General features: G+C 50.9%; 2 protein-coding genes across 2 annotated transcripts in view; one reads left to right on the plus strand and one right to left on the minus strand.

Annotated features, from left to right (window-relative positions):
* The first annotated feature begins 347 nt into the window (after positions 1-347).
* abcg8 (ATP-binding cassette, sub-family G (WHITE), member 8) lies at positions 348-4,726 on the plus strand. Its single transcript, XM_035531616.1, has 12 exons — positions 348-542; positions 724-871; positions 1,055-1,293; positions 1,746-1,878; positions 2,041-2,310; positions 2,410-2,572; positions 2,674-2,769; positions 2,927-3,126; positions 3,220-3,296; positions 3,722-3,989; positions 4,081-4,208; positions 4,318-4,726. The coding sequence occupies exons 1-12, from the start codon at positions 348-350 to the stop codon at positions 4,453-4,455; spliced, it is 2,055 nt and encodes a 684-aa protein (XP_035387509.1). The 3' UTR covers positions 4,456-4,726.
* A 415-nt stretch (positions 4,727-5,141) lies between these two features.
* The window catches only part of lrpprc (leucine-rich pentatricopeptide repeat containing), a 29,711-nt gene continuing 12,943 nt past the window's right edge, over positions 5,142-21,909 (minus strand). The window contains exons 23-38 of the mRNA XM_027011538.2: positions 20,626-20,833; positions 17,289-17,413; positions 16,222-16,328; positions 14,716-14,784; positions 14,517-14,607; positions 13,684-13,826; positions 13,256-13,403; positions 12,879-13,005; positions 10,689-10,777; positions 10,202-10,406; positions 9,069-9,199; positions 8,777-8,892; positions 6,989-7,063; positions 6,724-6,808; positions 6,077-6,219; positions 5,142-5,383 (exon numbers count right to left, since the gene is read on the minus strand). Of these exons, the coding sequence (XP_026867339.2) occupies positions 5,318-5,383; positions 6,077-6,219; positions 6,724-6,808; positions 6,989-7,063; positions 8,777-8,892; positions 9,069-9,199; positions 10,202-10,406; positions 10,689-10,777; positions 12,879-13,005; positions 13,256-13,403; positions 13,684-13,826; positions 14,517-14,607; positions 14,716-14,784; positions 16,222-16,328; positions 17,289-17,413; positions 20,626-20,833 (1,928 nt within the window). The 3' untranslated portion in view covers positions 5,142-5,317. The remainder of the gene's footprint in view (positions 5,384-6,076; positions 6,220-6,723; positions 6,809-6,988; positions 7,064-8,776; positions 8,893-9,068; positions 9,200-10,201; positions 10,407-10,688; positions 10,778-12,878; positions 13,006-13,255; positions 13,404-13,683; positions 13,827-14,516; positions 14,608-14,715; positions 14,785-16,221; positions 16,329-17,288; positions 17,414-20,625; positions 20,834-21,909) is intronic.

The raw sequence follows: 21,909 nt of genomic DNA on the forward strand, positions 1-21,909 counted from the left end.
AGGGCAGGCAGCACAGTCGCTGGGTTTGGGTTGAGGAGTTACGCTGGGGTGTTGTTTGCGAACAGCTCCGTATTACATAATGAAAACGTATGCTATTATTTCAGTGGACCTTGGACCAGGTGAAGATTCAGGTAAAGATTCATCGTTGTGCGCTTATCTACTGGTGTGAGATAAATCTGTTAAAAAAGGATAAGACCTTAATAATATTTTACAACTGGACTATCTGTTTCATCTCAAGATGCACCCATTTGAACTACACAATGCCTCAGTAGGGCTTTAAATAAGGTAACCGCGGTCATGGATTACAAGGCAGTAAGGAAAATGTCTGCAGACTGCTAGTATTGGAAATGTTTTGCTGTGTAATACAGTGCACTGCTGTATGTTGTGGAATTGGAACACACAGTACAAGCTCTTTAACTCTTTGGTTGCGCACGCAGGACAGAAACATCCGGTTGGTTTCCTCTGCTGAGGAAGACAGTAGCCTGTATTTTACCTACAGCGGGGGATGCAATGAGCTGGAGGTCAGAAATCTGCACTATGAGGTACTGCACTCTTTCTTTAATTTCATCACCAGTCATTCTTAACTTAACTGCATTTATAATCCACTCATTTCCACACAAGTTCTCCCTTCTCTCATCTGAACTGTGCAGTGTCGGTCCTCTTTGTCATTACGGGATACAAATGCATGCGGCGTAATGCTGCTCTGGGTGCCCGGTGTCGCAGGTGAACACGGCAGCTCAGATCCCCTGGTATGAGAGATTGTCGGAGCTAAAGATGCCCTGGGAGATGGCCGCGGATAAGCAGACAGCCATCAGAGACCTGAGCCTACGAGTGCACAGCGGCCAAATGCTTGCCGTCATCGGCAGCTCAGGTGAACTTTAGTATCAGTCCGGCGGGGGCGCTTCAAATTCCTGCTATGCGAAAGTGTTTAGTAAAGATGAAAGGACATCTGAATAAACCTCGAAATCAGTGAGATAAAATAAGCAGTGAGTGGGGTCCAAGATGAGGACTGTTAGCACGCCGAGGTGTAAGCGCACGTGTCTGTCCTGCTCAGGCTGTGGAAAGACCTCCCTGCTGGACATCATTACGTGTCGGGACGAAGGGGGCACCAAGAAATCCGGGGAGATCCTGATCAACGGCAAAGCCTGTACACGCTCGCTGGTGAAGAAGAGCATCGCTCACGTGCGGCAGGACGACCGCCTGCTCCCTCACCTGACTGTGCGCGAGACGCTTGCCTTCGTGGCCAGACTGCGCTTGCCGACCCACTTCTCACAGGCACAGAGAGATCAAAGGGTACGCTTCTCCGCACTGCTAGAGTCCCCGTTTCCCTAGTAAGGTCAGCACGGTCCGAACACCTTCAGTTCACAAGGCGGACGGGAAAACTGAGCGACATTCCGGGATTTCACATATTTATTATTTGCCAGACTAGACAACAGAAGGCTATTTCTGGAATGAATTCCAGGATGTCAACATCATGGAAGTGGTTTAGGCCAAGTAGCTGCTCATAGTCTTTGCCCAGACAAATCCCTAAATGTGACAAAAAGATCACGATGACACTGGAAAAGCCCAGGAAAGTACTTTCACCACTGGGTCTCACACATTCCGTGTAAGAACAGGAGGGTGAAGTTATTGTAAAACTTAGGGCACCTTCCCATTAATGGCTGGCTGGGCTTTCTGGTTGTAGCAGCGGGTCCTTCTGGGTGACTGATTCATGCACGAGCCTGACGAAGCGCTGCTCCATGCAGGTGGACGACGTCATCGCCGAGCTGCGGCTGAGGCAGTGTGCCAACACGCGGGTGGGGAACAGCTACGTGCGGGGTGTGTCTGGGGGCGAGAGGAGGAGGGTCAGCATCGCTGTCCAGCTCCTCTGGAACCCAGGTGAGCGTGACGTGACCCACGACTCGCGAGTAACTACAGTTTTGCCTCAATTTATCTGTAAAAATGAATTATTTTAGAATCGTTGGACCAGACAATCATTGGACCGGGGCTTCCCAAGCTTCTTTAGGTTCAGATGTTCCTTACTGTCCGCCTGTTCCGCAGGCATTCTCATCCTGGATGAGCCTACTTCAGGTCTGGACAGCTTCACCGCTCACAACCTGGTCATCACATTGTACCGCTTGGCCCGAGGGAACCGCCTGGTCCTGCTCTCCGTCCACCAGCCGCGCTCCGACATCTTCCAGCTCTTCGACCTGGTGGTGCTGCTCTCCTCCGGCTCGGCTGTGTACTGTGGCCCGGCCAAAGACATGGTGCCCTACTTCACCTCCCTGGGACACCCGTGCCCCCGCTACTGCAACCCCTCCGACTACTACGGTGAGGGGAGGAGGGTCCGGCTGGGACGCACAGCCCGGGTTCCGTCCCGGCGGGCGAGCGGGTCCGGCCGTGTGTTTGAACTGCATCTCTCCGTTGCAGTGGACCTGATCAGCGTTGACCGGCGCAGCCCGGAGAAGGAGGCCGAGTGTCTAGAGCGGGTCAGGGTGCTGTCGGTCCAGTTCGCGGCGAACGTGAAGAACACGGATGACTTCATGTGGAAGTGGCAGGACCAGGACGCTCCGACGCCGGAGAGCCTTCAGGAGTAAAGCCCTGTTCCCAGGCTTCAAGTTTTCTCGGGAGGACGAGGGCGGGCGAACGCAAACGGCAGGTCGCCGCGTGATATCGTTGTGCTTTCTCTTGCAGAGCCCCTCCCGTAAACAAAGCCGAAACCAGCATCCCGTTGTCCAAACAGGAGGACCGCCTGCCTGGCCGGCTGCACCAGTTTACCACGTTGGCTAGGTAAGTGCTGGCCTGTAGATCGACAGGATTTCGGATTTAGGATCAGGATCCTTAGGATTCAGTGCACGTGTCAGTGATTGCAGTACAAATGAGTTCGTGCCGAACTCTAGTACATGTGGATCCATGCTGACAGCATGTCTCCTGTGGGCTCGGCCAGGCGGCAGGTGTTCAACGACTACCGCGACCTGGTGACGTTGCTGGTGCACGGCCTGGAGGCACTGCTGATGTCCCTGCTCGTCGGCTTCCTTTACTTTGGCTTAGCAGAGCAGCAGCTGTCCATGCAAGACACTGTTTCCCTCCTCTACATGATGGGAGCTCTGACACCTTTTGCTGTGGTGCTGGACGTTATAGCCAAGTGTGAGTGGCGAACACGCGCACGGGCCAAACGGGAGATGACGTCCTTCTTTCTTTGTACTTGTCCGGCATAAGTGTGTGTTGTGGCATCTGTAGGTCACTCGGAGAGAGCCATGCTGTATCATGAGCTGGAGGACGGCTTGTATTCTGTCACTCCATACTTTTTTGCCAAGGTATACACACCTTCCTGCAGCAGCACTGACTCAAGTATGAGCAGTTTAGATTCTGTCCACAAGGAGGCAGCAGAGCCCCATGAAGCTTCTTACATTTACATTTACGGCATTTAGCAGACGCTCTTATCCAGAGCAACTTACAAGAGTGCTTTGTCATTTACTCATAGAATATATCCAAGTACAGTACAGTAGGTTAGAATTAAACATACCAATGAACTAGAATACTGTAGAATACAGGGATGAATGCTGATACCTAGAAGTGCAAAATACATAAGGTCTATCTTATCACCTGTTCTTTAGGTGAATTTGTGAAAACTGTGATATATGACTTGGAAATACAGCTGTCGCTGTTTGTAGCTGCGATGTTATATGACGTAAAACTGCACTTCAGGTCCCCCGCATTAGCTTGTGGATGTGTATGTCAGGTCCTGGGTGAACTACCGGAGCACTGCGTCTTCACGCTGGTCTACGGTCTGCCCATCTACTGGCTGGCGGGCCTGAATGCCGAGCCCGACCGCTTCCTGCTCAACCTGCTGCTGGTGTGGCTGATCGTGTACTGCAGCCGCTGCATGGCCCTGTTCGTGGCAGCCGCGCTGCCCACGCTGCAGACCTCGTCCTTCCTGGGCAACTCCTTCTTCACCGTCTTTTATCTGACCGGGGGCTTCGTCATAAGCCTGGACAACATGTGGCCGGGTAAGGGCCAGTGAAGCAGTGGTGATCCCTGGGTCAGGGCTTTTTTTGTTTGTTTGTTTTTGACCAACAGTTGTTTTTTTTCCTCTCTCAGTGGCCTCGTGGTTCTCCTACATCTCCTTCATGCGTTGGGGCTTCGACGGAATGCTTCAAGTTCAGTTCCGCGGCCTCACATATCAAGTTCAGCTCGGCAACCTGACCATCAACGTAGACGGCATCAAAGTAAGATCCAGGGGCCCCGGAGAGACGCCGTCCCAGCCTCGCCCCGAACACGCGCCTTCGCTTCTGTTGGTTACCTCTGATGTGGTGTCGTCTGTTCCGCCCCATCCAGGTGGTGGAGGCCATGCACATGAACCAGTTCCCGCTGTTCTCCTGTTACCTGGTGCTGATCGCCGTGATCCTCGTCTTCATGTTCCTCTACTACATGTCGCTCAGGTTCATTAAGCAGAAGTCCACTCAGGACTGGTGAGCAATTCATCCTGCCACTGGGTGGCAGCATAGCACCGGGTACACCCATCTGCCTTCACTTTTCAGGTTTTTTGGGCTTTTCTTCTTTTGGCAAGCGATTAGAGCACTACTCTCCAAGATATCCATCTATGGCTTTTGCTCCCAATTTTTTAAATTCTTTTTTTGTAAACACTAATCCTTCAGTACACCAAGATTGTTAAGCTTAATAATGTGTTATGAAATGCAAGTTTTGCACTGGTGCAAAACCCTGATAAACGTGCCAAGAGAATTTTTAAAATATAACAGACTTGAACCTATGAAGTTACTGTATGTGTTATTCAAGATGGATCTCTGTGCATCAGGCTCATGTTTACATGTTTCCAATAAGGTGGGTGGTAGTTATACTAATATATGGGTGGAACAAATATGATATATTTATATTAAAATAAATATGTACAGTAGTTGTCCATACAGTCTGGTCAACAGAGTGCATGGACAACTATCATTCTTTAACCATTCATTAATTCATTCATCAACTCTGACAGCATCTGTGCGGTGTTCCAATGGAGAAGTCTTTAAATAGCTCCCAAGGCAGCATTACATTTACAGGGTTAAATGTGTGCAAATACAAACTGATTTGGTTGCCACGACCTCTTAAAGTACTACAATTACAAAAAGAAATTAAAAGATGACACATTTGAGCAACAATGTTGTTTAACGCATTTACTAGCATAAATATGTCTGTACATGGCATCGCATAATGTTTATCAGCGGTGGAATCATGTACAAGTTCAACATTAAACATTATGATCAACTTCACAGCATTACACAGTATTTAAGCAGACATTTAAAAAAAAAAGTAGCGATAAGAATGGAGGGTTGGGCTAGTCATCTTCAGGACTTGGCAACGTGGAGGCCTTTAGTTTGTCTGCATAGAACTTGAAAGTCTCCTGAGGGAAAGAGGAAAAAGATCCATGGGTTAATTGGCAACGTAAAACTTGAGAGGCAAACAGGAACTGAGAGCAACTTGCAGGAATTTACAAAGCAAGCTAGAAAGCTGCATACACACACACACACACACACACACACAAACAAATGACAAAACTCCCTTTAAATTTGTTCTGTAAAAAGTGGCTGTTTGTGCATGTGTGTTTTACCATCCAAATCTACAGCTTCCCACTGGAACAAACTCGTAAGAGCCTCACAGCCCAACTAAACCTCTCTGGTTTCATCCAAGTCCAGATTAAATACATAAACACATTTACACTCTCCCCAAAGTCCTTCTAATTAAGTGGCGACTACCTCCAGAAGCCAGGCCTCGCTTGCTTTTTGGCTCTCTCTTCCCTTAAGGTGAGCACTTTCAGAAGATTACAGTTGCTCCGACATTGTACACTCACCCTATTAACGGCATAATTAAAGTCGATAACTTGCGTGTGCCGTATTGGGGAAACTGGGCCAGATGCAAACAGTAGCACAAATCTGCCCTTATCAGCTCTCCCAAGAGAGGCTTTGGTCTCAGCTATTTACATCAGCCTCAGTCAATTTCAACCAAGCTTCAGCGTGGCCAACAAATTTCAGACCGGCATGTATGAAACTGAAATGAGGTGGTGTGTGAAGGCGCCGCTGTGGCGCGGGCCACGTACTGGGGGCTCCTCGAAAGGTACCGGCTCGCCCGCCTTCTTGTACAGCTGTGCCAGTCTCTTCAGGGACAACTCGTTCATCTGCAGCCCCTCCGCCTGCATGCGCCGATAGAGAGCTTTCGCTGCCTCCAGGTTCTTATCCATAGCTAAGCAAGGGAGAGAGAAAGGGGGGGAGGGGGGGGGGGGTCATTTCTAACTTCAAGATTCACGCCATATCTGGTGGAACGAAACAAAAAGAAGACGACACCTAATGGAAGCATAGTGTTCAAGGTAGGAGCAGGTTAGTACAAGTGGAAGCGCATCTTGGCCTGCTCTCAGGCGCGAGAGAGCGTCTTATCCTGTGCTCGGCCGCAAGAGAGCTTCTCGGCGTGCGCTCGGCCGTGCTGTGAACACCATGCGGGTGCCACAGGCCTCATTAAACAGCGATGCGCTCGGGCAGCATTGACGGCCCAGGAAGAGCTTCAGAAGAACTTCCACGTGGGAGACGTCGCGGCAGGCCCTCATTAGGAAACGCGTGTTTTCACCTCCAGCGGCTCCTCGTGGGCGCTGGAGAGCATGGGTTGCCTGCTGCATTTTTAATCGGCTGGGTAAGCGTCAACTGGCTCCAGGCCGGCGATCGGAGGCGAGGCCGACTTGGCCGGCCCACTTACCATGACACTTCATCATGTAGGCGTACACCAGCTCCTTCTCAGCAAAGTCTGGAATGAGTTCCAACAGATTCTTAATCTTAGCAATCTGCAAAAAACAGCCCATAGAGGATAAAACATTTATCCCCAGATCACACTCAGATTCACGGTGAACAACCACAACAATATATTCCATAATGTCTCCATGTCTAAGGACTACTGCTGGGAGCCCAGGAGAGGACAGGCAGTCAGATGAGGGGCGGATGCTATGGGACAGTGTGCACTCTACCTGGCCTGGTGACTGAGACGCCTTAGCCATGTACGACACCAAGGCGGTCTTCTGCTCAGCCACTGCTGCACAACGCTACAAGAATGGAAAGAAAACACATTAGCAGTCACACACTCGCACTGAAAATACCTCAACACTTTTGCGTGCGCACATTGAAACGACATCAACATACTCGCACCAAATATACTTCAACACGCTTGCACTGAGAAACCTTAACATTGCACACTTAAACTGAAAATACCCGAAATTAGCGCACACAGACTGAATACGATGTCCGGATGGTAGGATCATTCAGAAACAGCATATAGGCCTTTGTATTTGCGGTGTGTGTGTGTGTGTGTGTGTGTGCGCGCGTGTTTAATGGTATCCATACTCTTCTGTATCTGAAAACTCAAGGCAGTGCTCTACAGTTGAAGGTTAATTACATAAGTAACAGGGAGTCAGGCGGACATGTGTTTCCAACTTTATGAAAATTAAAATGTACAGTGCCAGCCCAATTTGAAGCATAATTATCTACACTTAGTCATATAAAGGCTCCGATTCAAATCTGTATGCACACTCTGCTTCCAGACGCCGGCGTATAATTTCTGCACTCTTTCATTAGCTTAATATGCTACAGGTGAAAGACAGTGCTAAAAACTGATCTGGGATCAGCTGCTTGCTTCTACTGCTCCAACCAGAAAACTGAACAGCCCAGAAGCCACGACTGAATACAGATTAGTATTCACGATCCGTAAACCTTGTTACATGAAAAAGAACTGGAACCAGGGGCAGAAATCCTGCATGTTTTCAATGCATGGACAAGAGTTTTTTCATCAAAGCAATAACGAGGGACCACACAACACATGGGATACCACTGGGCCAGGCAGTAAACACACCCGTATAACAATAACAATCTGAACAAGACATGGAGCCTGAGAACTGAAAAACCCTCAGTTAACTGCCCTGCCAAGCTTGTTGATGGCGATCAGACATCAGGTTTGAAGCGTAGAGTTTCTTAGTGAAGAGTATGGCTACTGCAGCACACATCTAACTGCGCTGATTTAATACTTAGCACGTTCACATTTGTACTTATCTTAAGAGCCATAAGAAAATCAGTAATGAACCCAATAAGATACTCTGTATTAAGGACGCAGTAATCTGAACTCTGGATTCTGTTGGTTCTTACAGGTTGGAGAGATTATTGCAGGACACGGCTGATGGTCTGTTGTCTGGTGGGTGCAGTGCTGCACTAATGTGTGCGGTGCATTTTAAAGCCAGTCGTGAAGGATGCACGATTCACCCGCCCCCTCCGCGTTAGACCCGTGAGGCTTTTAACAGCCTCTCCTCGCACAGTGGGCCCCCGTCGGCTCAGCGCAGATCGGCCAGGGCCGTTAAAGCGCCAAACTGCCCCTTGGTGGGGGGGTCGCTCTGTGCCAGGCTGACCCGATCTCTGTCTGATCCAAGACCCGCTTGCAAAATATGTTTCTGAGGACATGCACGGCTCCCACCATAGGACGTCCTGGGAATCCCGAATTGCTGTTTTCCGGAGCTTTCCTCGTACACGCTCCCACGCCTGCACCGAGGTACTTCTTAATTCACTCACTTCCCGGGACTTTTAACTCTACGTAAAGTGCCTTTCTTAAGTGGGCCATCCTTAAGAACCAAGCACCAAATATGCACAGCACCCAGAAGAGTGACTGAGCAAAAGGCCGCCGGACTGGAAAGGCAAGCTGCAATGGCCCGACATGTCTGAGCAGCGCCCCGGGAGATGGAGAACGGACGGAGGCGCTGCCGGAGCGAGGCTACCTGCAGCAGCTGCCTGGCCTCCTCAACCCTGCCCGTGTCCAGGCACTGCAGGAACAGGTCTGTGGCGGGCTTGTACGAGGCAAACTGATGACACAGCCGCTCGGCCATGGTCCTCACTGAGGAAAGGAGAAGGGAGAGAGAGAGAGAGAGAGAGAGAGAGAGAGAGAGAGATCATCATTGTTAAAGATGACAATATACTGCTTAATTCAACTGGCAAAAAATACCATCATATCCAGTATTATTGTTGGACTTATTTTGTGCGTACTAACATGAGAAAAACGTTACATCTTACATTTATCGAACGCTTCGTCATTGTGTGCTTCTACAACTTTACGGAAGACAAAAGCAATGCTTTGTTGTGAATGATCGGCGGTCTGGGTGTACAGAGATTCCAGATCCTCCAGTGCACGCTCAAGGTCCCCACTGAGGGAGGAAAAGACACAGGAGGAAAAAACAATTTTCAAATTTGATTTAAATGGCAACAATCGCCATTTACAATTTGCTATTCATCACTCTCCTCACAGTGAATGTGGGGGTATGAAATGTCACAGCAATATAAAGCAACCAGCAGTCCATGTCTGAGTGGAGTGGGTGGAAGTGAAGCCCCTCCCATTTAGAATAACAACATCATCGAACTTTCAGGCTGACGTGGTTCACTTCCAGGCTGTCAGGTCGTGCTGCCGGAGCACCGTCTGAGAGCAACCCGCGCTCTCACGCCTCACTGCCTCACCTCCCTCCTGTCAGGGTGAACTCTGACCCCCGCCTGGGCCTAAGCTGCAGCGACACGTGCGACGGGCGCGCATGAGCCAAACTTGACTGCTTAAGAGGCGAGACGAAGGGTTCCGGAAACCGGCGGCCGCATTAGCGTGGATCGCGATAAATTATTCAGCCCGTGTGGCCCTAGCGGTCACTGCCGATCTGAGGTTGGAATAATAATGGACAAGAAATGAAGGGGGGTGAGGAGAAGTGCGAGAGGGGGAGGAGGCACAGAGGGAGAGCTGACTCGAGTCAGAGCAGTGGCCAATCCGGCAGACAGGGGCTTTGGGGAGGGAGAGACCCGTGCACTCAGCAATATGGACTTGAGCAAAGAACAAAAGCAACTTTTCAAAAGCAAAAGTTTGACACGGCTTTCCTTAGTCAAGTGCACACTGTGGAAGATCTGCAAAGGAAACACATTCCCTCGCAAGCCTTAAACTTCCCAGGCCTGTAGCCAAATGTTAAAGCATAGGTCAATGGACATCAACACCTGAAGAGCAATAAAAGAACAGAAACAGGGAGAGACATGTGGGTAATGAAAGCGCGATTGTAGACTAGAAAGAGAGAGATATTCAAAGGTGCAGAGTTTCCAGAGAAACAGAATGTTTCTGACAGAGGTCCTTAAAGTGTTTGCATATCTGATGAAGGACATCAGAGAAAACAGCTTACTTTTTAATGTGGGCCAGGGCCATGTTGTTTACAAACAGCATGCTGGACATGTTGAGGGAGGGGCTTAATGACTTAATTAAGCTCGCCACCTCCTGGATGCCCTTGATGTCTCCATGGTTACCGAGGCCCTGGACCAATCGGGTGAGGGCCAGCTGGGAGGGTACCTGGTCCATCTGCAGCATGGTTTTAAGACTAGCCAGGGCATCTGGGAAGGAGAGGGAGAGGCAGGTTTGTTTTCTGCTTTCTTTCAACATTTTTCTATTTTTCCTGGTTAATGTTAAATTGCTTTGGCAATAATGAAACTTAATCATGCCTATAAAACATTGTTAAATAGAACGTGCGCGCACACACACACACACAGAGAGAGAGAGAGACATCTCGGTAAGGTAAGCTTGTCTGTAGACAAAGACCATGCTGTATGCAAGTGGAGGCAGATGGCAAAAACCCTTTAGGAAGTCCTGACCAGAACGGCGGCCCTCCGACCAACCTTGGGGGCGTTCCTGCTTCACTTGCGTGATGATTTGAAGGTTGTGGGCCATGTCGCTCAGCTGGAACCCTGTGATGTGATTGGCTGCACTGTGGGGAAGAACCAGGGGGATGTAAGTGGGGCTAGCTGGCAAAAAAACTCGAGTTTGCACAAGCTTGGTAGTGACTTTGACATCTGTGTGTGTGGGTGTCTTCCCTGCCTTTTCACAGAGTTCTAGCTTTTCCTTTTGTCCATCATTTGATCACTAAAACCTTCATCAACCTGCATCTTCTTTTTCTACTTTAGCCTCTCTGTCTCCAGATTAGTCCCGCCACCCGATTGAGAAGCCACCAGAGCTCCTTATCGCCATGGCGATGGGCCTAGTGTGGCCAGACTTCCTCTTATCAAGCGGATAAGGGGGGGGGGGAGAGAGATCATCTTTCACTTCGTCTTCTCCTCTCTTCCCCACCACTCCAAACAGCCCCATCCATCTCACCACTCCTCTGTTCCCAATTCCCTTAATCTGTCCGTTAAGACCCGCAGACCTCGCTTCACGGCAACATCTGCCAAAGAGGCCAACGAAGCCACTCACTCCTCCTACACACACACACAGACACACACACACAGACACACACACACAGACACACACACACAGACACACACACACAGACACACACACACAGACACACACACAGACACACAGACACACAGACACACACAGACACACACACACAGACACACACAGACACACAGACACACACAGACACACAGACACACACAGACACACACACAGACACACACACACACGGCTGGTAGGATTAGGACGTGAGCTGCTGTGGCAGGGCTCTGCCTTCCCGCTTCTTTTTTATGTCAAGTGGCCAGTGTGCACACCAAAGTAAACGTGTTGGGCGTCTCACTTCACTTTTAACCACTGTTGGGCCCCACCCCCAACCTGGATGAGAAAGTTAGAAAACATACAATACACACAAAAACAAAAACAAACAAACACAACAAACCATTCATGAAGAGAAGCATTAATAAAATGAAACTAGCAGGAATGTGTCTTCCAGACCTTCTTCTCAGTTTCATTAAACAAAGCATAGTAAGGCTTCTAGCCCAATCAAAACACTCTGAGGACTGACCCCTCCCACACTGGACAAACTGCCCAAGACTCCTGCTGTAGATCTCACAATACTGTGCGGGATACCCGCCCTCATTCAGAGATCTTCCAGCATAACACAAAGAGCAAACTCAGCCTCCATTCCTCCATTCCATTATCACAGAAGGATTGTGAAACAGAAAAGGCCTTTTTGTGTATTTCCATGTTACCCCCAAACGAATTCCTGTAGCTGCTCGTATCAGATTAATACTCTGGTGCTTGCCTACAAGGCCAAAAACAGATTGGTGTGTATAAGTAAAAGATGATATCTGACTGTAAAGCATCCTTGAGTCTGGGAAAGGCGCTATATAAATGTAAATATTAAGAATAAACAACATCATCATCATCATCTGTTCCCTCCTACATGATGGCAATGGTCACAACCTCATCTGTACGTCAAGCCCTTCAAGTACGTCCGGGCTCGTAGCATGAAGACTCCATCCTGGCACCAGACTGGTGGAACGAGCTTCCACAAGCCGGCCGAGCGGCGGAGTACCTCGCTGTCTACAGACGCCAACGGAAGACTCTCATCTATGAAAAGCACTTTAATTAAATCCGAGCAAGCACTCATAAGAACATTTCTATGTTTGCACTTGACCCGTCTTCCGTAACTGCACTCGTGCCGTTTCCTCTAGCGCCGGACTTTAGCTTGCAGCGCTGACGCAACCTATGCAGGCAACTTGACGATGCTCTGAGATGAACAACTAAAGTGCTTTTGCGAGTCGTTCTCGTTAAGGACATCTGCTAAATGCCATAAAAGCAAATGTCTGGCCAAGCTCTGCGGAGAACAAAAGGGCAAACTGCACACCCCTTGTATGCGCGAGAGCTTCAGATTAAGGAGCTACCCAATTCAGCTGGAGCAGACTTTCTAAGCAGGTACACAGGGGGCTAGAACTAGGTTAATGACCCTGACACCGCGTGAGACAGTGAGAGATTGAGGTGCATTCCAGACGAGAGAGAGAGAGAGAGAGAGAGAGAGAGAGAGAGAGAGAGAGAGAGAGAGAGAGAGAGAGAGAGAGAGCGCGAGAGAGAGGGCAGTGGATGAGACTCACATGTCTTTGACTGCCATTGCGTCCTCCATGCTACCGGAGGATAGCAAGGCCTTGATGAGGGCATCGTAGCAGGCAGGGACCAGGGCCTTGCCCAGCCTTTCAGCCTCCTTCAACACGTTATAGGCTTCTGCATGGTACACAGCACCCAACGACATTAGTGACCACCAACTGCCATCAGCAGCAGGGAACATTTACAGACTGATAACTAGCCTTGATCTAAAATGTAACTTTGACAGCTGCATGTGTCACATGGAAAACTAAGCTATAGCAACTCTGGGGATTTTTTTCCCCCCACATCACAAATACCGGTAACAAGATTTTCATCTTTTAAGAACCGTAAACAGAATGCAGTCAATGTTGGGCAGTAAAGGACATACCTTGGACTTTCCTCTTCTTACAGAGAGCCATGACTCTGAGCTGATAGCGGGAGGGAGACGCCTCTTTTAGAGAGGAAGCCCTGAAAGCTGCTCTCTCCCCATTGACAGCTTCATGATGCTCTTTAGCTTCATGCTGTTCATACCACATCTGCGCACAGGAGACAGCACCCACACGAACACACACACACAAAATACACGCTGCTTATTCTGACAGCGCCGCTGTTTCAGATTGGCACAAGTAAAGACGCTGCGAGTCTGAAAACCGAGCGTCGTGTTTCCCTGACGGGTCGTGTGACCGGAGCGAAAAACTCGAGACACACTGCTGGGGCAACAGCGTGCAACCCCCGTAGACCCGCAGAGGACCTTGAGGTATATAGGACAGCGTAGGCCACAGAAGAGAACGCTGTGACACTGCTGGGTTGCTTTACCTCAGGCACCTCGAAGGGCACCTCCTGGTTGTTGGTCTTGAAGATGTCTGCGAGCAGGCGCAAGGTCCTTTCTCGTGGAATGACGTTCTCCTCCTGCATCTTTGTCCAGACAGCCTCTGCTTTGCTCCAGTCGTTAGTGTCCTCTGGGGGACAGGAGGAGTACGTTTGCATACAACATCAGCACGTGAACGCACGCGCCCCGAAAGGGGAGCTGAATTCGGAGGGCGGGTCTCCGCCCCTGCCCACTCGACCACGCAGTCCGCGTCCTGCACGCTCACTGCGGCGGCATAAAGGCGGATTGGTGGCCGGAGAGAGTGCGCACAATTGAGGACGAGGACGTATCAGTTTCAGCTGCAGAAAGAAGTCCCCTTGCGGTGGGCGTGAGCCCGCAGGGGACTGCCTGAGGGACAGCGGAGCATGGGACGGTGGCGGAACAGGACGTGTGCTCTATTCAGAGTCATATTCAAGTATATCTTTGGTTTAAAAAAAAAAGAAAAAAAAGTGCACATGCACGCGCACGCGCACACACACACGCACGCACTTCATCTCTCGGCTGGAAGCTATTGCTGCCACTCAGTTCCACGCTGTGAGAACAATCAAGTGCTGAGAGGGTAAGTGTGTGTGTGTGGGCCTCGGAGACTGCAGTTTTGTTAAACACACACAGACACACACACCTGATTGATTTGCAATACAGCGCCACCGCATGAATTGGGTCTCTACACGCCGCCACAGCTGTGCATTGCCATAAACATGCATGCACACACATGCTCACGTTCCCTCACTCAAACTAACACACTCTCTCACGCTCACATTCACACAGAGGCAGAGCTTACTGCAGAGACATAGCAGGTAGTGGTACATCTCATCTCGGTCGCACTCGAACAGTTTCGCGGTCAAGTCCACCATTGTCTCCAGAGCTTCCATCTACCAGAGGAGAGAGACACAACAGGGTCAGGAAGGCTAGCCACAAGGAGTGGGGGCAACTATGAGCTTGTGTGTGTGTGTGTGTGTGTGTGTGTGTGTCTTCCTCACCTGATTGCTTCCAATGCACTTCTCAGCGTACCACTGCAGTCGCCCGGGTTTCGCCCTCAAACCTGGGGTCTATAAAGCAAATACACGTTCTTCATATACAAATAAAGCTCTTGGGACGGTATTATCATAGTTATCGTCAAAAAAATATACGTCAAAGCCATTCAGTCAGGATGGTACATAGCCATATGACTTTTACACAGCTTTTGGTCAGTGTGAACGCTAGGAGAACCAGGACTGTGTGACAATGTATCAGGTTCTGCTTTGGCCTGGAATCTGAACTATAAAAATGCACCCTTAATCTGGACCTAAGCCTCTCACTTACCTCCCTCCTCCCCACACACACACACACACACACACTACTGGCAAAGATAGATGAGGTACAATAAATATAGAAAAGCCTCTTTCATTGAATTGCAATATATTGCTTGCTAAGGTGTGACACTACCATTACCAAATGTATGCCTGAATCAGAGATGTCACCTCTCTAAAAATAGCCTCACCCTGATGTGCCTCTCAAACACAGGTCACACACTCAGGCAGGCACTCACACAGAACACTGCTCACGCACTGCTACCTAACCATCTTAATTACATCAAATCATTTACATCCGTTTCACTTAATGACCTGCCATTACTAATAATCTCACAATTACAGATAACAGGTTCACCCGCCGGGCACTCCAGCGCTACACCCGCTGCCTCCAACCAGGCCACCGCTGGCATCTGGATGCGGCCGTGCTGATTTTAATTAGCCAGCCGAGGCCTTGTGCTACAGGACAAAGGCCAGTAGAGCAAGAGGGGCCTTTGACCCTGTGGCCGGTCGTGAGAAGCCCACTCCCACTTCTGCTATGAGAGCTCCCATTAGTGAGTGTGGCGAGCGTGAGGGGGGCAACAGCATCTCGGAGCAGGCCATGAGAGACAGACCAAAAGTGTTCCATTTACACAGAAACTGTCGACACGGGACACGTAGCTGTCAGTTTAAACGCAAGGGCCTCCGAGGTCCTGCTGTCTGTCCTGCAGCGTCTCGTGGGGTAGGGGAGAGGAGAGGAGGCCCGCCTGCTGCCTCAGGTAGGGAGGCAAGGCGGATGGGTGGAGCAAGCATGGCCTAAGTGCTCCCTGGGACTGTTCCAGAGCCCTACGCAGCCTGGTTGTGGGAGCTGTGGGAGGGGAAAATCCCCTGCCACACCATCAAACACAACCACACTGTTGAAGAACTGGTCTGGTCTTGCAAGCATGTGCGAGAACGTGTATGAACTGGGAGTCCGTAGTGGGTGTGCGCTCGCGCGTCTAAGAGTGAGCATGCAAGTATGTGAGTATTTAGGGAAGGATTCTGTAAAGCACACTTCCACAACCCCCCCGCCCCCCAACCCACACACCGCGATGCCGGAGCACGAACGCTCAGGGCTGAGATTCAGGCTCGGACTAATTTGGCCCAAGAAGTGGCTCCGCGGCTGGAATTAAGGCTCTTAAACGGCTGTGCAGTTTGGCCACAATGGCGATGTCCCACCTCGATGATTTTGCGCGCCTCCCTGTAGCGACCTGTCTGCAAGAAGGCGAAGAAGAGGTCGTACAGCACGGTCATCTCGCCCCGCTGCTGGCTCACAAAATCCATGGCTGCCCAGGGAGAACAAGAGTGAAAAAAACCACACACACACACACACACACACACACACACACATCTGCATGTAAATTGCGGGTGCACTTTTCACTGGTGCTCATTATTGCTGCTCTCCTGCAGGCTGGGCAAACTTCTTCAAAAGAGCAGCTTCTAGAGCACCACTCAATACAATCACACTCCGCCAGGCGGCCAGGTGTGTGTGTGTGTGTGTGTGTGTGTGTGCTGAGTGCAAGAGAGAATATGTGTACGTAAGCAGGGAAGTGGGTTGGGTGGGGGAGGGGAGGGTCTTTCAGCTTGAATAAAACCATGCCCACACACAGTGTGCATGCGAGTAGTGTGTGGGAATTCATCTCAGGCTCTGTGCCCAGTGTGCTAACAGCACATTCAAAACTCACTTCACATGCATGTCCGCTTCCAAGCATACATGCACGCACACACACTCGCTTCGTTTGGTGACAGACTTGAAGCGCGTCTACCTCCTTCTCACACCACTCGCCCACTGAGCAAGTCTGATGGGTCCTGCAGCTCAATGCAGTGAATAGAGTAGGGAGATAATTCCAGGCTGAATTGATTTCCTTTTAGACTTTCTAAAGCCTCCATTCATAGTGCTCACAATGTGGCTAGGTCACTTAAAGTGAAATCATTGTGTGTGTGTGTGTGTGTGTGTGTGTGTGTGTGTGTGTGTGTGTGTCTCTGGGGAGGGTACACAGGTCTAAGTAAGAGTAGAGGAGGTTACAGGGAGGGAAGGCTGATGGGTAGTGGTCCTCCACCCCACCCAACACTCCAAACACACTCAGCTGGGGGGGGGGGGGAACCCTCATCATTTCTCTGACAGGGATGCAGAATATTAAAACCATGATCATTTAGGTTCTTCAACCTGACCCCCAAGAGACCCCTCTGAATGCTCAAATATGTGACTAACACCCATATAAACTGTGTGTGTGTGTGTCCCTCACCTTTCTGCAGTAGCTCGGTATCGCCCTTCTTCACTATGCCACAGAGGACGTCATGAATTCGGGGCAGTTGATGGTACTGCGTTTCGCACTCCATAACAGCCTCCAGAGCTCCAGCAAAGTCTCCTCTAAAAACACACACACACACACACACACAGGCAGGTTAAACAATTCACTTTCATTCCTACTATTAAAATCTTCCCTGGGTGAAGTTCTTAAACCATGAACATGACCACGCCCCCGTGAGGCCCAGTAGAGGTGAACTTGGAAGGAGACCAATCACGTGTGAACGGTCCACTGGTGAGGACACGGGCTTAAGGTCAGCAGCTTCTTGCAGGCCACGCCCCCCCCCTCTCAGTCCCACCCCCGCCCTCATCCCCCAACAGGCTGTTTGACAGAACAAGGCAACAAAATTAGATCTACTACACGTGCCACGATTCTCTCCCTCCCTCCATCTCTCTCTCTTTTCCTCCGTTCTCCCCGTGCCTGCCGAATGCTCGGCTCTCGCCTGCCAGAGGGCTGACGGAGGGATAAAGCCAGGGGAGAAGACGAGAAAACCACCACCCCAATCGCTCTGTTGTGACTGTAGTGGCAGCCGTCGAGTGATTGGGTAATTACCATGCCAATCACGCGGAGGTCAAAGCAGATAGGGCGTGGGCGGACGGATGGGGGGGGGGGGGGTTGTTTAGTGGAGGGAGCTATCGGGGTGGGAAAGTGAACCGGCGAGGTTTTAACAGGTGTAATTTGGGTTCTGTTTGCGGCCCGCGAGGCCAAGCAGCAGGGCAGGGGCGCGCGCCTCGGACAGGAGTGACCTTGGCCCGGGGGGAGTGCAAAAAAAACCCAAAATAAAAACCCAAAACAAGTGCAGTGATGGAGCCTGCCCCATCCAGCCACCGCCAGCCAATCAGCTTAATTGAAATGAAGCGCGCCAATATTATTCATCAAGCAGGAGTCAAGAGGCAATTCAAACGCGCCCTGGATGATTGAGCAGTGCACTCAACGGGGTGGGGGAGGGGGAAGCCATTACCCCATTAAGACAGATGTGATAGCAAAAAAGTTTCAATTAGCAAACTGCGAAAAAAAACCCTTTACAGAAAAATGTGGGGGTTTTTTTTTTAAATGAAAAAAAAAATAAAAAATCCAGTTGCTTCTATGAAATGTTTCAAAAGTCAGAAAAAACACCAATTCACTTATTGCACAGAGCTCACAACTCTCTCAGTCCCCAACATTACATTCCTAAACTAACCTTCCATTTCACAACTAACAGGCAGAAAGCAACTTTTAAGAGAAATCTTTGGAACCATCACCATGATATGAAGCGACCCCAAACGGCAATTACCCCTCTCCCCCCACCCCGAGCCCACCGCTAACCAACCCGCCACCAGATAAGCGCCCGCGGAAAAAGACTTAACCATGTTGAAGGCTTCAGAATTTCCCTGGATACAATTTAGCTGTCACTAGCGTTCAGCCTTCCCGCAACACGGACCCGTTAATGTCACCAACTTTGCATGTCAAGCACTTTCCAGCCAATTAAGTCGCAGGAGAATAATAAAAAATTTTTTTTTTAAAAAGCAGCGAGAGAGAGGAGCGAGAGAGTGCTTTGCGCAAAGAACCTGAAGAATTAGACAAGGAAGCTGGCCTCATCCCCCTCTCTGAAGCTTCTTCCACCAACCCCCCCCCCTTCTCTCGCCCACCTCCCCTTTTGTTCTGTAGACTGGCATCCATGTTATCATCCGCTCTGAACAACTGGGAGAGAGCAAGGCTGCTAAAAGGGAAGGGTGTGTGTGTGTGTGTGTGTGTGTGTGTGTGTGTGTGTGCACGCGCGCACGTGTGTGTTTTAATACTGAGGCCTGACACTGAGATTTGTGATCCATGGTTGAGTTTCAGTCACAGACAGGGCATGGTGACAGAGTTGTCTAGTTACTTGACAAGGCTGTCATGCAGACCTGTATCGCTGCTCTTCAAATCCAGCTTCCTCAGACGCGTCTCCAATTCAGACAAGCGCCTTTTGTCAAACGTGTGTGAACAGCACACTCTTAATAACAATATTTTTTTAAAAAAGGGATTAAAAAAGTGCCACACTCTTCCTGTATGGCTGACAGGCCTGTTCTCCTCCCTTCTTGTTGTTACCGTTAATACGTCCCTCCCAGCCTCCTTCCACAAAAGAAAAGTTCCTGCCACTAGGCTTTGTTCCGCTCATTACGGGGGTGGGGGGGAGAGATCAGGAGTGGCGGCCATGGTCGTCGTGGCGACGTGCTGACGGCTGTCAGAGTTAATCCCACAGAGAAGCGTTCATTAAGTCATTATAGCTGCCACGCTGACGAGATACTGACACACAGAGCCATTGTGCCCCTCCACGCAGCTTTCCTAGACGAGGAGGAGAGAGGGATGACGGAGAGAAAGTGAGGGGGGTGGAGAGAGAGATGGATGAGGAGAACATAGGGTGGGGGCATTCTGTGAAGCCTGGGGAAGTTTGGGCGCTATGGCAACAGAGCCCCGCCCACTGACCGTGTCCAAGGCCGGACAGGAAGAGAGTGAAGGGCTGAGCAGAGGGGCCCTTCACCACGGACACTTTCAGCAGGGCCCGCACACTCTGGGGCCCACACTGAAACGCCCAGGTACGGACATGCTCTCCATCTCGGCCTTTTTCTCAAACTCGGGAGCCAGAGAGTTTGGCTGCCGGTCGTGTGTGTGTGTGTGTGTGTGTGTGTGTGTGTGTGTGTTAGCGAGCACTTATCTGCCTCTCTGTGGAGTGTTGCCCCATTCCCCCTGTTTCTTCGTGCTAATGAAGCAGAGTTAAATGAAAAAGCTTATCGGGTGCGAGGCAGCAATTAAAGCTCGTGTTGCGCCGGTGTGTTTGCGCCACTCGAGTGACAGGAAAACAAACAGCCTTGGAAGGTGTGTGTACGTACGGGTGTGTGCGCGTGTGTGTGTGACTAACACCATGTACAACCCTGTATTCCCCAGCAGGGAGGGCGCGCGAGGGGGAAGGCACTTACGCACGGCTCTGCATGTCCCCAGCAAATCCAGCAATTAGCACAGGGCGCATAATTAACATGCAAATGAGCTGATCTACTTAAAAGCGCCTCTCGCAAATAGACCCCAATGGAGACTGGGGGAGGAGGCGGGGCCGAGCCGCCAGCTTAGAGAGGCAGAGTGCCTTTTTCTCCCTGCTCCAATTTGCATAGCGCATTTTAGCCAAGAGGCAACGATAGCCGTCCACGTCTGGACGAGCTGACGTGCCCCAACAGTCTTGCAAATGCAGGAATTCATCCAGCGGGCCTTCTTTCCGGAAGGCTCCGGTTGGTGGGGCAGGCGGCACCGGCATGGTCTCACTCACTTCTCCAGGTACATGGTGACCATGGGCGAACAGAGGTTGCTGGTGGGTTTGGCCAGGCCCAGCGCGAAGGTGGTGTCCTGTAGACGGCGCAAGGCGGCGACGTCTCCCCTCAGGGCGACCGCGCTGAACGTGTGGAAGAGCAGGACGACCGCCGTGTCTTTCACCACCACGTCCTTCTCCTTCATCTCCTTCAGGATGTCCACTGCCTCTGGACACGGGCGAGAGAGACAGAGGTCAGGCCAGCTGCGATTCCTGCCGATGGCCGACACGAACGAGGCCGCGGGCCTCGGCCCTGCCCGCTCCATACCTAGACGATACCGCTTTTCAAGAATATTGTTTACTCTACGTGTATAAACTCATGTTTTTGTATTGTCCTACAGCGGAGTTGCACCTCGTGGTAATTACCACCGGCATGTCGTGTGCCAAGAACAAATAATAAAAATAAAAAGAAAGAAATAAAGACTACTGAGCCCAGCGCTCCATAACAGCTTGAGTTCTCCCCTCAGCTACATCTGCCCCTCGCCCAGTGTGATTTCGCTTGTGGCTGGGGGCTAGCGGCTGGTCTGTCCCCCGCGCTGGGGCCCCACCATCAGCTCCGCGCACCCGAGCCGTCGAGCGCTGGCGGGAGCAGCAGAGGGGAGGAGGTGATAAAAGGCCCCTTAGATAATTTCATGTGGGGAAAACAAACCGCTATTAAAACAACATTTTACACCCAGCGGGAATGCAAATGCCGGCGTATAATGCCAATTCCCCGCTAATTGCTACTTGCATTTCTAAACGAGACTACAATTACGGGGCCCCCACAATGGCGGGCGGCTTTTTCCACCAACCCCCCCCGCCAACCCCCCTTCCCGCGGCTCGTTGCAAAAGCATCCTGGCAAATTATAGGTGTGCGGCGCCGCGCCCGGCGGAACCCGGAGGGCCGTGGTCGCAGGCGCGCCGCCGAGCCCCCGCCGTAATGGATGCTTTTTGTCGGGCGCCGCTCCCATCTGGCAGGGGGTGAGGGTCTGCCGTCGGCCGGCGCCGCCTCCCCGAGCGAGGCGAGCTCAACAGCTGCTTTGTCACCGAGCCAGATAATTAAGACGTGTTTACGCGGTGTTTAGAGACTCCCTAATGGGATGATACCGATAGGGTCAGTTTGCACCGGCGATACTAATCACGGCGCGCCGGACTGCGAAGAGGAGCGAGTGGAACGCGGCTTTCCGGCCAGGCGCCGCGGAGCACCGCCTCCGGAGGGCGTTTATGTCGTGAACATGCGGCTCCCGGCGCGTCGGTCGCTGTGGC

Source organism: Electrophorus electricus, chromosome 11, assembly GCF_013358815.1.
Source record: "Electrophorus electricus isolate fEleEle1 chromosome 11, fEleEle1.pri, whole genome shotgun sequence".
NCBI lineage: Eukaryota > Metazoa > Chordata > Actinopteri > Gymnotiformes > Gymnotidae > Electrophorus > Electrophorus electricus.

Coding starts and splice junctions, on each gene's coding strand:
- abcg8 (XM_035531616.1), top strand. CDS start 348: ATGTTTTGCTGTGTAATACAGTGCACTGCTGTATGTTGTGGAATTGGA. Junction 872..1,054: donor TGCCGTCATCGGCAGCTCAG/GTGAACTTTAGT, acceptor TGTCCTGCTCAG/GCTGTGGAAAGACCTCCCTG. Junction 2,573..2,673: donor ACGCCGGAGAGCCTTCAGGA/GTAAAGCCCTGT, acceptor TTTCTCTTGCAG/AGCCCCTCCCGTAAACAAAG.